At 39.2% G+C, this 12,719-nt stretch overlaps 1 protein-coding gene across 4 annotated transcripts in view; it reads right to left on the bottom strand.

Annotated features, from left to right (window-relative positions):
* Nucleotides 1–12,719, bottom strand: part of Cenpe (centromere protein E) — a 62,294-nt gene that overhangs the window by 32,354 nt on the left and 17,221 nt on the right. For all 4 annotated transcript variants that reach the window (XM_076575020.1, XM_076575022.1, XM_076575021.1 and 1 more), the window contains exons 14-26: nucleotides 12,498–12,669; nucleotides 11,640–11,728; nucleotides 10,002–10,169; nucleotides 8,933–9,007; nucleotides 8,605–8,724; nucleotides 7,867–7,989; nucleotides 7,629–7,785; nucleotides 7,185–7,339; nucleotides 4,766–5,080; nucleotides 4,367–4,639; nucleotides 4,097–4,252; nucleotides 2,569–2,772; nucleotides 1,350–1,508 (exon numbers count right to left, since the gene is read on the bottom strand). In XM_076575020.1, coding sequence (XP_076431135.1) covers nucleotides 1,350–1,508; nucleotides 2,569–2,772; nucleotides 4,097–4,252; nucleotides 4,367–4,639; nucleotides 4,766–5,080; nucleotides 7,185–7,339; nucleotides 7,629–7,785; nucleotides 7,867–7,989; nucleotides 8,605–8,724; nucleotides 8,933–9,007; nucleotides 10,002–10,169; nucleotides 11,640–11,728; nucleotides 12,498–12,669 — 2,166 coding nt within the window. The remainder of the gene's footprint in view (nucleotides 1–1,349; nucleotides 1,509–2,568; nucleotides 2,773–4,096; nucleotides 4,253–4,366; nucleotides 4,640–4,765; nucleotides 5,081–7,184; nucleotides 7,340–7,628; nucleotides 7,786–7,866; nucleotides 7,990–8,604; nucleotides 8,725–8,932; nucleotides 9,008–10,001; nucleotides 10,170–11,639; nucleotides 11,729–12,497; nucleotides 12,670–12,719) is intronic.

Genomic DNA, 12,719 nt, shown 5'->3' with positions numbered 1-12,719 from the left:
GATACTACTCAGAAGCAAAGAAGGCTTCTTCACTCAGCCATCCAAAGGAATGCCACTGACACTTCAACTTTTAAACCTAAGGACCAAGAACAGTGACAATGAAGCATGTGGAGGCCTACACCTTCAATCTCAGCACTGGGGTGGCAGAGGCTGGTGGATCTTGGTGAGTTTGGGGCCAGCCTGGGCTACATAGTGAGTTCAAGGACAGCCAGAGCTACTTAGAAAGACCCTGTCTCAACACACACACACACACATACCCACACATCCACACACAAAGAAAGAAAGAACAGTGACATAAAACATTTCTCATCTTGTAAGCCACTAACTTTATGGCAATTCTGGTACTACCTTGGAAACTTACAGAGGTTGATAAAGGTGAAATGAGAAAATAAAACTAAAAAGCCAATACTAAAATATACCAATACAGAACCATAATTCCCTGTGATACAAATAAATAATATACACATATCATTTGTTTATTTAGAGACAGTCTCATTCTGTGGCCCAGGCTGGCTTAGAACACAATATCAAGTCCAGGCTGATGTCAAATTTACAGCGAGCCTCCAAACTGTAGGGACTACAGGTATGAGTGACCACACCTAGCTTACCATCATCTTTTACTTTTAACAGAATGGTTATGGGATGACCCAAATAAACTTAAGAGCATCAACTATTACCAGCTGTTGATTTCACTTCTTAGGAGAATGAAAAGACACAGGTTTTAAAGTAAATCCAATTATATGAAAGGGCTAAAAAAAGATAGAAAGCAAGCTCCCGACAACAGTGGCACGAGTTACAGTTGTCATCAAGCAGTGGCGCTGCTCTCATCCTGAACAGAAGGGACTTCGAGTGTGTTTTAGAGTCACCGAGTCCCCTGTCACAGTCTCAGGTCTCACATGTCTTACAACAGCACTTCTCTTTACTAGTGAGTCAGAAACCTGTTAGTGTCCAAGATGGTGATAGTGAACAGTCTTACATTTCAAAGAAACTCCAACACAACTCCATATGGAGAGAACCTTTGTTTGTTGACTGATATATCTCAAGTACTCAGCAGGGTGTCTAATCCATGGTAGTACTCAATAAATTTTGATGGATGACTATATTATATGATTAATTTGGACCATATAAGGCTACCTGACTCTTACCTAAAGATGTTATAATTATACAATCTTTGCAAGGAATGTTGATTAAGAATTCAATTCAGATTGAAACTTCATACTGTTAACATTGAGACTTCTCTCTTTTGAGATATTCACTATTCCTTAACTTAAGAGTAGAGGAAAAAGAATTTAGTAGTAAAATGTGTGTGGTCGGGACAAACAGCCAGGAAGGCAGCACAGGAAGCTCACCTTTTCCTTTAACTCTCTCTCTACTTCTGCTAATCTCTCCCACGCCCTGGAGAGTTCCTCGCTCTTCTTGGTGGCTTCATCTTTCTCCCGTGCAGCTATCTCTTGCTGCCTTTTGAGTTCATCTCTAAGAAGTCTTAATTCTTCCTGGTTTTCAATAGTCTAGAGTTTAAAAAAAGTCCTAGATTAGCATTTATAGCATTTGTTTACCTTTATGAAATCAGGAAAACCCAGAAATTACTTTTGACTCAAAATGAAGAAATAGAAGTGATAATACATAGAAAAAGAAACGGTAAAGTGAAGTCAGGCTGCTTTCAGTGGCCAAAAGACTACAGTCACAGTTCTTTTTCTTATGCTTTATGACTTTGGATTCAAGCACTGTTAAATGACCAGTCAACTCAAAATGGTTCCCACTCTTTGCTGGCAGGATGTAGGCTACTTCATTATGAAGGCCACACAGCAGCAGGCCTTTACATGAAGGTCACCAAGACATAACAAGTCTACAGAGAACACACTTTGTGTTTGCATGCTAATTTTCATTCAGTTTGTTGATAAACCAGACAATTCTAAATACAGGAAATAGAAACAGCACGAAGTGTCGGGTTCTACTGGATCCACAGTGAATTTCCTAAATTATTAATTTTAACCCTACAGACTCTAGAGTCTTGTAACAGATTAAAAAAAAAACTGAGGCAGGTATTACTGGCAAACATGAATGACTTAAAACAAAATTAAAAGCTACAATATTAAAGAGAAGCATTTAGGAAGCAATTTAAAAAATTACGTATAATACCAGCAAACTATAACACAACATTAAGAGAATAAATCATTAAGGATATTCAATGGCTAATTAGCTTATAAAAAATGTTCAGCATCTTTTGTTAGGGAAAGGCAAAGTAAAATAGGTACATTAGCAAAAGAATGGCTAAAATTGAAAACATAAATACAGTGTTGGTAAGGGGAAATTTGGAGCCACCAGAATTCTATTTGTTGACGGGAATGTAAAATGGTAGAGCTGATTTGAAAATCAATCTGGCAAATTATTATCAAGTTAACACATAACACCCAGTGGTTCTATTTAGGCAGAGACATTTGTCAAGAGTCATTCAACCTTACACTTCCATGATGTATGTATTACATATGATTCTACCCGAATAAAGTTAATGAAACCTAAAGTGAACAGATAGAAATGTACAGCCAACTGCAGAGAGCTAGATCCTACCATCTCGATATTTTCCTTTAGGTCCATCTTCAATTGTTCCCTTTCTGCAATAATACTCTCCAGTGTTTGCTGGAGTCCACTATTCTCCTGCAGTAGAGAGTGTATTTTCCTCTGTTCCTCGGTGACCTCATTATCGTTACCACCTGCAATTAATGTCGGGGCATTTTCAGCAGGCAGACTCTGTTGTTCATCTGTGCCATCCACCTAAAATATGAACACATTAAAGAAGAATTTAAGTCGTTAACAACTACTTTAATATTAGGGAAGTATCTATCCCTTGTATTTTGTATCAAGTACTAGTCTCTTATCAACACAGAGTCTCCTCTAGAACCTTAGGAGCTTGGCATTATTCCTATCTCTATTTAGTAATTAGGGAACTTAAAGTCATTTATGCATTATGCAGAGAGCACATAGCCAGCTTTGGATGTAAGTGGTCTGCTCTAGTACTGGTATTTTTAGACATGTTCACTGATAAGAGCTGCCTAGGAAGCTATACACATTGCAATTTTTGTGTACAATAGGTTAACCTGCCTCTGTGGACATTCATTTATTCAAACTGATTAGATAATTAAGACATATGCCTTTCCTGGCTACACATCCTCCTTAAACACTTTCTAAGTTATACAATGGTAGTATTCTGGTTATTTTATTTTATTTTTTGCTACAAAAAGAATACTGAGGACTTTGCTTCCCTGAGTGCTGATGGTTACAGTTGGAATAAGAAACAACAGACTTCGTATCAAAGTGGGAACCGTGGGCAGTAGGTCAAGGGCTGGTCCTGGAGGAAGGGGGTGAGCTGCAGCATTCACCTTTCTTTGCTTCCTGACTGGGAATATGATGTGCCTAACCTCTCACTTCTGCTGCCTAAGTTCCCTGTCGTGGTGAATTATACCTTTGACACTGTGAGGCAAAATAAACCTTCCCTGAATTGCTTTTGTTAGAGATTTGGCCAGCGCAACAAGAAAGCAACGTATGGAAAACATGGGTTTTGGTGAAACCCTGATTCCTCAGGCAGGTAAGTCAGTGCTGGGAAAACAACACATTTTGTTATGCTCTGTGACTCAGGGAGGAGTGGCCTGGCACCACCTTGAAGGAGAACCTAGGGTTAAAAAATAGGCTTCTGTAAAAAGTCTAAGCTTCCAGTATTTTTACCAGACACTTCATGATCTTGTCCCTGTTCAACTCATGTGTCACCTAGTCTCAAATTCTGTCTTCTTAGCCACTAAGAGGTTTGAAAAGTACTCTTACAGCTTGCTGTGACCTCAGGGCTTTAGTATCAGCCATCCTTTGTCCTTGCATTCTTTTACTATCCTCATTTCTCAGTCTTTACCCCCCACTTCCACCCTTTGGTCGTGTACTTTCCTACTTATGTTCCTCTTGCTGCCACAGACCGCTGATGGGGAACTTGGGAGGAAAGGGCTTATTTCATCTCACAGGTTATGGTCCGTCACTGCAGGAAACCAAGGCAGTGTGTGCTGTTAAAGAAAAGCTTGTAGAAGCATCTGAAAAGTCAACCACCGTTCTTTACCTTCTGCTGAACTTCATCTCTACTTCCTCCCCTGTCCTTTATTTGCAAATTCTCAGACACTTCCTCAGCAGCTTTCATTTTCAGCATGTTAATTGTTTCTTGGTGTTGTTTCAAAGACTCAAGAGCATTTAGTAACTGTTCTTGAGTATCTACATTCTTTGTAAGAGAAAAAGAAAACGATTTCCATTAGTATGTGAAGCACACTAACCTTATAGTTACTATTTGATCATATCTAACATGACTTCTGCAGTTCTAACAGTTGGTCCATACCATGTTCACAGTGTCCTGAATGTCACTTCGGAGTTGGTCTCTCTCCGTTTGCAGGCTTACTTGGAGTTGCTTCAGGTCTTCCTTTTCTTGGGTTAAGGCTCTTACTTCTTCCAAGGTTTGCTGAAGCTTCTCAGTGAGCCGCGCCCTCTCCTTCTCTGCAGACTGCAGGCTGGATTCTCTGCTTTCTAACTCCTCTCTCAGTTCCGCCATTTGATTTAACCTCTCTTGGCCCTCGCTGGTTTTCTGCTGAAGCTCTTGAGTCTTGTGAGAAAGCTTTAAAGAGAAAGTGTGATACAGTAAAAGCAGAACGTCGTATCACACACAGAGACAGACACACGTGCACGCAGACAATACTCTGGAAACAGAAGCCTATTTCTCTTGTCGACAGTTTGTACCAACCTCGGCCTTCAAGGAATCCAAACTTAAACCAAGGTCTTCTGCTTCTTTAGAGAGAGTTCCTATTTCTTGCTTCATCCTCTCCTTCTCCTCCAAGAGCACTTCATATTTTTGCTCAAGTTCCACGTGAAGGGTTTTCAATGTTTGGCATGCCTCATCTCTGCTTTCGTAATTCAGCTGGGAAGCTGCAAGGTCATCTTTAGCGTTTCCAATTTCTTCAAGTAAACCTTGAATCCTACCGTCTCTATGAGCTACTTCAGAAAATAAGTTTTCTCTTTCTGCAGTTATTAAACAGAGCTCTTCAGATTTCTCATGCAGCTACGGAAAAGAAGTAAGATTTAGGGATGTTAGCAAAATATGTTGGATACCCTGAAGCAACTTTCTGAAAAAATTGTCAAGTTGGCAAAGATCTGACTGAGGAATGGTGGTTATTTTGATTTGCAGCGCTGAGGATGGAACGCAGAACCCAGTGCACAGTGGGCAAACACGCAGTCTTTCAGCTCTGTCTACAGTAGAGGGCAATGTTCTTGTCATTAACTCTTCATTTAGCCATCTAAATCCATCTTAAATGCCTTTTTCATGATGTCTTTGGGCTCCAGATAAAGAACACATGGAGGAGTCGATAGAAACAGCTAACTGAGACTTATCTGTTTCCTTAGCTAGCTAGCATCTGAAAGTAGTCTGTAATGTGACTGTGGCAGGCACTTCAGGTTTGCCTCAAAATTTGAAATCCCTGTCCCCTGACTAAAGTAATTTCTAAATATTTAATCTATGGACAAACTATGCTTTTAAGAATTACATATGAAGCATCATTTTAAATAATTATATAACCCACAATATATTTATGGGAAGTTCGATCACTGTGAAAGGAAAAGGAGAGAGCTAAACAGCCCACAAAAAGAAGGGCTAAAGCAGAGGTTAGTGACCGACCGGCTTAGGGGCACATCCATGTGGCTCAGCGACTAGCCTGACAGTTATTTTGGGGGCCTGAAAACAGCACCTGCTGGTCTTTTCATGCACTGAGTGGTGAAGGGACTTATTGTTTACAGGACAGATAAGGTTTCCAAGTTCTTTAGCAAGATGTTTGCCATAAAGTACGTACTCAAATTCTTGGCCCTTTTATTCCTTTTTGAAAGTTAGACAGACAGACAGAGAAGCTGATAGGTGAGTTTGCAGATGCCTTTACTGGGAAAATTTATAGTGGCTGCAAAAACTATCATTGTTAACCTTGCCATACTTTATTTTGAAAATTATTTTTTTTTACATGTTTGGGTGTTTTGCTGTATGTATATCTGTGTACCATCTGAATGCAGTGTTCATGGAGGTCACAACAAGGTTTTAGATCCCCTTGGAACTGGAGTTAACAGGATAAGCTGTAATTTGCAATGTGGGTTCTGGGAATCAAACCTGGCTCCTTTGGGGGATTAGTCAGTGCTCATAACCAGTGAGCTCTCTCTCTCTAGCCCTTGCTATTTTTTAAATACGGAATTTTAAATTTAGTCTCTGAGAATTCCACACATACATACGGGATGTATTTAAATCACATTCAGCCCCCTACCAATTCCTCCTGGATTCCCCTAAATCCCCCTCCCAACTTTGTGTCCCCTTGTTTCGTAACTTTCTAAGTCCAACCAGTCACCTGGGCATATGCATGACTATGCAGCCACCTACTAGACCATGGTAAACCTACTAGGGACCAAAGTCCTGAAGAAAACTGTCTCTCCCTCCCCTAGTGGCCATCAATTGCTGACAGCTTCAGGCAGCTATAGCTGCTTGAGGATAAGCACACAAGTCTTGTCAAATCTGGAAGATACTGTTTTGCCCTAAGCCCCTCTAATCACTGGCCCTTACAATCATTCCATCCCTTTGTTCTTGATGATCCCTGAGCCCTGGGAGGACATATAAAATACATGTCAAGCCAGGCGGTGGTGGCGCACGCTTTTAATCCCAGCACTCGGGAGGCAGAGCCAGGCGGATCTCTGTGAGTTCGAGGCCAGCCTGGGCTACCAAGTGAGCTCCAGGAAAGGCGCAAAGCTACACAGAGAAACCCTGTCTCGAAAAACCAAAAAAAAAAAAAATACATGTCACAGACATTTGGTTTTTTGCATTAAAGAAATTTGTTTTTGAGTCATAGTCTAACATGATAGCCTAGGCTGGTCTAGAACTCCGAGTAACCCATCTCAGCCTCTTGAATGCTGGGATCTTAGACATGAACTACCATCTCCAATACCTTCTCATTTCTATTCTTTTTTCTTCAACACAGTGACATGACCAGTACCAAGAAGTGGGCTAAACGTATGTGAACACATTTGAAGACCAAGCACAGCCAGTGCATGGATTAGGTTACCGAGCGCTGTGAGAGCTTGAGTCCTGTCTTCCCATCACTCACCGAGTCACATGTTTACAGTGTCTCCTGTCTTACCTCTTTCCTCAGTGTTTCCACCTCAGAGGGTAAAGATTTCAACTCGGAGAGCAAGCTAACTTCTTTTCGCAAAGTTTCTTTTTCTTCAACTTCTTTATTCAGTTCTCTTTGGAGATCAGTAATCCTTTTCTCCAGTTCCAAATTTGACAGCAAACCTAGAAGTGTTTGATAAATTAGCCTATGTTGATATAAAAGTGATCTAATTTTTAACAGATTTTAAACCACCTCTCAAGTCATGTCCAGTGCATTTGAAAAATAATCTTAAGCCTTTATTATTGTGCCCATAGAAGTATTTATGAACATGGACATTAAAGACATTTAAACTGAATAGTAAATTCTTTTTAAAAAATAAGAGCTTAACAGGCACTTAATTTTGGAATGTACTTAATCCCTTTAGGTGAGTTCCCAGGGGCCAGTGTGCAGATATCTGAATTTGTATAGTACCTTTGCCGTCTACCAGGGCAGTGAGTTTTGATATTTCTTGAAAAGCAAACTGCAATTCCTTATCTAGATCAACCTGCATTTTCTTTTTTGCCTCCAGTTGGCGTTGATACACCTGAATGTCATTCTCCATTTGCTTACAAGAATCTGAAAGTTCATTCTGTTGGAAAAACATTGAAATTTTGATGACCCCATGCTGATCACTACAACTATGACATTATAAATTCTGAAAATTTCTTACGATTTTCTCCTTCAGCTTCAGATTTTCACTTCTAAGGAAGGCTGACTCTCTCTTGGCATCAAGGGCCACAGTGTCCATATCAGACAACGTTTGCATCACATGTTTCAGGTCTTCAGTGGGCTCCTAGACAGAGGACAAAAGGACCCAGGAGGTCCAGTTTTGGCCGATTTTGGAAACTACGCTGGAGAACATACACACATGTATGTCATTCCTAGCTGATCAAAAAGGGTGAAGACAGGATAAAAATTCTGGCCACACTTTTCTATATCATAACAGCTGGTCTAGAAGTACAAACTGGTTACTGTTTAATAAAAAACTTAAACTAGGTATGGTGGCACCCACCTTTAAATCCCAGAACTGGAGACAGAGGCAGGTGGATCTCTTGAGTTAAGAGGCCAACCTATCCAACATATCTAATTCAAGTCAGCCAGAGCTACACAGTGAAACCCTGTTTCAAACCAATCCCTCCACCCTCCCCACACTGGCACAGAGGAAAAAAAAAAAAAAAAAAAAAAAAAAAACTAAAATTATTGAAGCATTTACTTCAACTCTCTATTGGTAAAATGTTGATTACACTAATAGTTCATTAATCGAAAATTTATGCTATTAAATATATGTAAATTGGCTATGACCAAGCCTGGTACACAATTGGCTCAATATAACCATTTACTAGGATGATTATGACGATATACTAGAAATGCCAAGTCAATCACACAACAAAAGAAAACCCAATTTTACCGAAGAGTATGACAAGTCCATTTTCATCTTTTCTGACTTCTGGGCATCTATGTATTTCTGCAGGTCCTTAATCTGATCCTCTTTTTCTTTAAGAAGCTCCACTTTTGAACTTAGTTCGTTCTAAAAGAATCAAAGAACATTGAAACTGAATTTAATAAATGATTTGAACTTAAAATGACAAAAGAACTTATATTTAAAAATTTAAATTGGTCAAAATTCACTAATATTTAAAATATAATTCCTCTATTTTCTGTAATCATGTTTAATTACAGGATACACATTTTAAGTTGTAGTTATTTATCAAAGAAATACTAAGATAAATGTTTACCTCAAGATCTTGATTATATACTTCTGCATGTTTAACTAAATTCTTTAAGTTGGAAATTTCATGAATTAGTTGCATCTGTAAGAGCATGTGAACAGGAAACAGCAAACCAATTGTTAATAAAGCAAAAAAGAAAGAGAACCAAATAAAGTATTCTTTACTGCTTCATCTCAAACACCATCTCAGAAGGGACTGAGAGTCTAACTGTAGTAGAGCACCTCATAATCTAACAGTCCAGAAAGGGGGTGGAGAGTGGGCTCAGCAGTTCAGCTCAAGGTCGGTTCCAGCATCCCGTCAGGCACCTCAACCATCTGAGACCGCAGCGCTATAGGATCTGACGCCCCTGTGGGCACCTGCACTCACACATGTACACACTCACACTTAAACACTGACGTATGCACCTCCATGTAATAAATAATAAGATCTTAAAACCCAAGAAGCACTACCCAAACAAACTCAAACCCACAAATCAAACAAATGAGGAAAAGAATCGCAGCACGTTTTCATGCTTTACAATTACATACTTTGACATGATTTGAAGCTGGGTTGGTTTGGGTTAGGACCACTTCATGTAGAAACTTTAAGCTATTTATTATTACTGCTGTTGAGAACCTACGTGGGTGTGGGATTATCAACTCTTTGTTCAACTATTCTCAGGAAAACACTGAAAATGATGCTACTGCTTTATGTTGTTCAACTACCTGAAAGTATAAAGGAGAAGCATTTGTCTTAATGTCGTTTATCAAAGTTTGTGCACCTTTGAATTTTTGACTACCAGAAACTTTTATAGTAAGCCACAAGAGACCAAAACCAACCCAAACAACCAAACAGAGCCACTTTGTGGAAAGACAAAGCCACTAAACCCTTCAAGATATTTCCATTTGTTCCCCTGCACAAGTATAATAGAAAACAAATATGGCTACATTGATTACCTCTTGGTGAAATTTTCTAAGTTGTGTACACATACGAAAAACATCAATACCCCAATCTCAGAAATAAATGGCTTCATGAGAATGACACTGTTGTTGAACGTGTTGTTTTCATTAAAGTTCATTATTTCTATTTCTCTTACCTCTTGATCTTTCTCTGCTTTTCTTTCTAGCGCCTCAAATTCTTCTAAGTCATTTTTTTCCTTTAATTTCAATTTCAGTTCTTCATTTTCTCTTCTTAGTTGCTCATAGTCTAGTACTAGGTCATCATATTGAGCATGAACTGAGCTCAACTCACTTTCTAAGTTTTCCTATTATAAACAGAAATAAATTTTCCAATCAGAAAATTCAGATCCACTTAATTGCTTAGCTAACTAAAATGTAGATCAAATGAATGATCAATTCAACTCTGAATCAGTTGACTTAGGCCGTTCTCTTCTTTAATCTGACATTTGCATTACCTTGCTAACTTGAAACAGGAATAGGTTATTTGAAGATCATAAAAATAAGTAACATGCCGGGCGGTGGTGGCGCACGCCTTTAATCCCAGCACTCGGGAGGCAGAGCCAGGCGGATCTCTGTGAGTTCGAGGCCAGCCTGAGCTACCAAGTGAGTTCCAGGAAAGGCGCAAAGCTACACAAGAGAAACCCTGTCTCGAGAAAAAAAAAAAAAAAGTAACGTCTGTCTGTCCCAGACAGGGAAACATCCACTGTGAAAACAGAGAAAACACCGAAGCCCACTGACCATGTCACTGACTCTGTGATACCACTGACCATTTGACTGCTCCTCCGACCCACTCCTGAGAGGGCTTGGAAAGGAAACAGAACTGGGATGGACTGACCTCTATGCTGCTAACGGTTCCCATGTTTTACCATATCATCCTGGGAGAAGCAAATTTCTATTTTCTATGCTACTTTGGAAAAAACTATGATGGAGGAAGAAAAAAAGCTTAACATAGGATTTTAAGTTATTTAGTTTTGTTATTTTGGGGAGTCTTTAAAATTTAAAAGTGTCTGAGTGTTTTGCCAGCATGTTTATAAATTTTATGTTGCATACTGTCTGTGGAGGTCAGAAAGGGAGTTGGATCCCCTGGAACTGGAGTTATAGGCAGTTGTGAACTGCCATGTGGGTGCTGGGAATTGAACCTGGGTCCTCTGGAAGAGCAGTCAGTGCTCTTAACCATTGAGCCGTCTCACCAGACCTCTGTTTATTTTTAAAAAACAAATTCTAGAATATGTGCAGAACACTTTGCCTTAATAGCCATCAATTAGTAGTGCCCAGAATTGCAGGGAGCACTGCAGATGTTTCCAAGCTAAAAACAAAATTTCCTTATTATACATTTAGACAACTTTGTATATACTCGAGACTCTGGGCTTTTTTTTTTTGAGACAGGGTTTCCCTGTATAACAGTCCTGGCTATCCTGGGACTCACTCTGTAGACCAGGCTGGTCTTCAGCTCACACCTGCTTCTGCCTCCCAAGTGCTGAGATTAAAGGTTATAAACCCATCAAGAGAGGGCTCAGCAGTAAGAACACTTGCAAGGCTCCCAGTGACTCCGGTTCTGCTCCCAGTACCCACAGGGCAGCTTCAAACCACCCGTAGTTCTGATTTCAGGGGATCTGATGTCCGCTGCTGACTCTGCAGGCACCAGACACGCAGTGGTGTGTGCACGCATGCACACACGCAAAACATGCATACACACGAAATAAAAATCTTAAGAAAAACAAAACAAAAGGAAAAACAAATCGTAAAGACAGATGCTCTATTGAATGCTTAGTTACCTCGCTTAGCAGCTTTGTTGCTGAATTCCACTCTACCTCAGGCAATGGATCAAGAGTGTTACTGAACGCATCAGACTCAAACGACAGTGCTGTAAGTAGAAAAAAAAGATGCATGCTATAAACATATTTAGTATAAGTTTTGCTAAAAATAAAAATGAGATTAATAAAGAATTCTGACTAGATGTAAGCTCAAATTAACTTATACTGCCAAGAGCATGTAAATAATAGATATGAACACTGATCATATTATTGTATGAATTAAAGCTGGCTGGAATTTGTGATAAAATAAACATCTTTGAAACAATACAGATAAAAACAACAAATTCTGCATCTGAGAGTTGATCAGTGTCAGTAGATTAAAATGTCCCTAAAGATGATTATAATGCTGGAGACATAGTTTTGAAACGCAGTCCTATAGAAACGATATAAATGACACACCCTGAATAGAATGGAATGAAACTAGAATAAGTTTAGTGGGATGTTATGGGAAGACTGTACCATTTTAGCTGAACATTAGAGCAAAAATAAGTCACGCACCTGATTTATATGCTCCAACTATACTATACTGTTCTGTTTGTGACAGGGTCTTACCATAACCCAGTCTAGCTCTGAATTCCTGGCAATCCTCGTGCCTTAGTATCTCAAGTGCTGGTATTATAAACACAAGCCACTGCACTTGATTTACATTTCATCTAAATCTTAAGAGATTTGGAATCAACAGATTTTCACAAATGTTCACTATTTAATCATATCTGAACTATACATACTTTACTTAACCATATTTCTCATATTAGCCATGTTAGTGTCTATGGAGACACATTTATAATCCAACGGAGCTCCACTTAGAGAAGTACTCACATTCATCATTCTCTCCCAATCTCATCAGAGAGTTTTCTCTCAAAAGAGTCACAGAAGTTTTGCGTGCTCTTGTTGTTACGTTTGTTGGGACTTGAAATTCATTGACATAGTTTGAATTCTTCATTTTGTTAATTTTGCCATAGCACCAAGTAACTCTTCGCTTCTTTTTAACCTTAAAAACCAAGAACAAAAGAAATCAAAATTATTCCATACAGACCCAAA

This window comes from Peromyscus maniculatus, chromosome 6 (assembly GCF_049852395.1).
Source record: "Peromyscus maniculatus bairdii isolate BWxNUB_F1_BW_parent chromosome 6, HU_Pman_BW_mat_3.1, whole genome shotgun sequence".
In the NCBI taxonomy this organism is placed as follows: Eukaryota; Metazoa; Chordata; class Mammalia; order Rodentia; family Cricetidae; genus Peromyscus; species Peromyscus maniculatus.
Note: the sequence above shows the minus strand (reverse complement) of the source record. Positions and strands in the feature narration are given on the sequence as shown.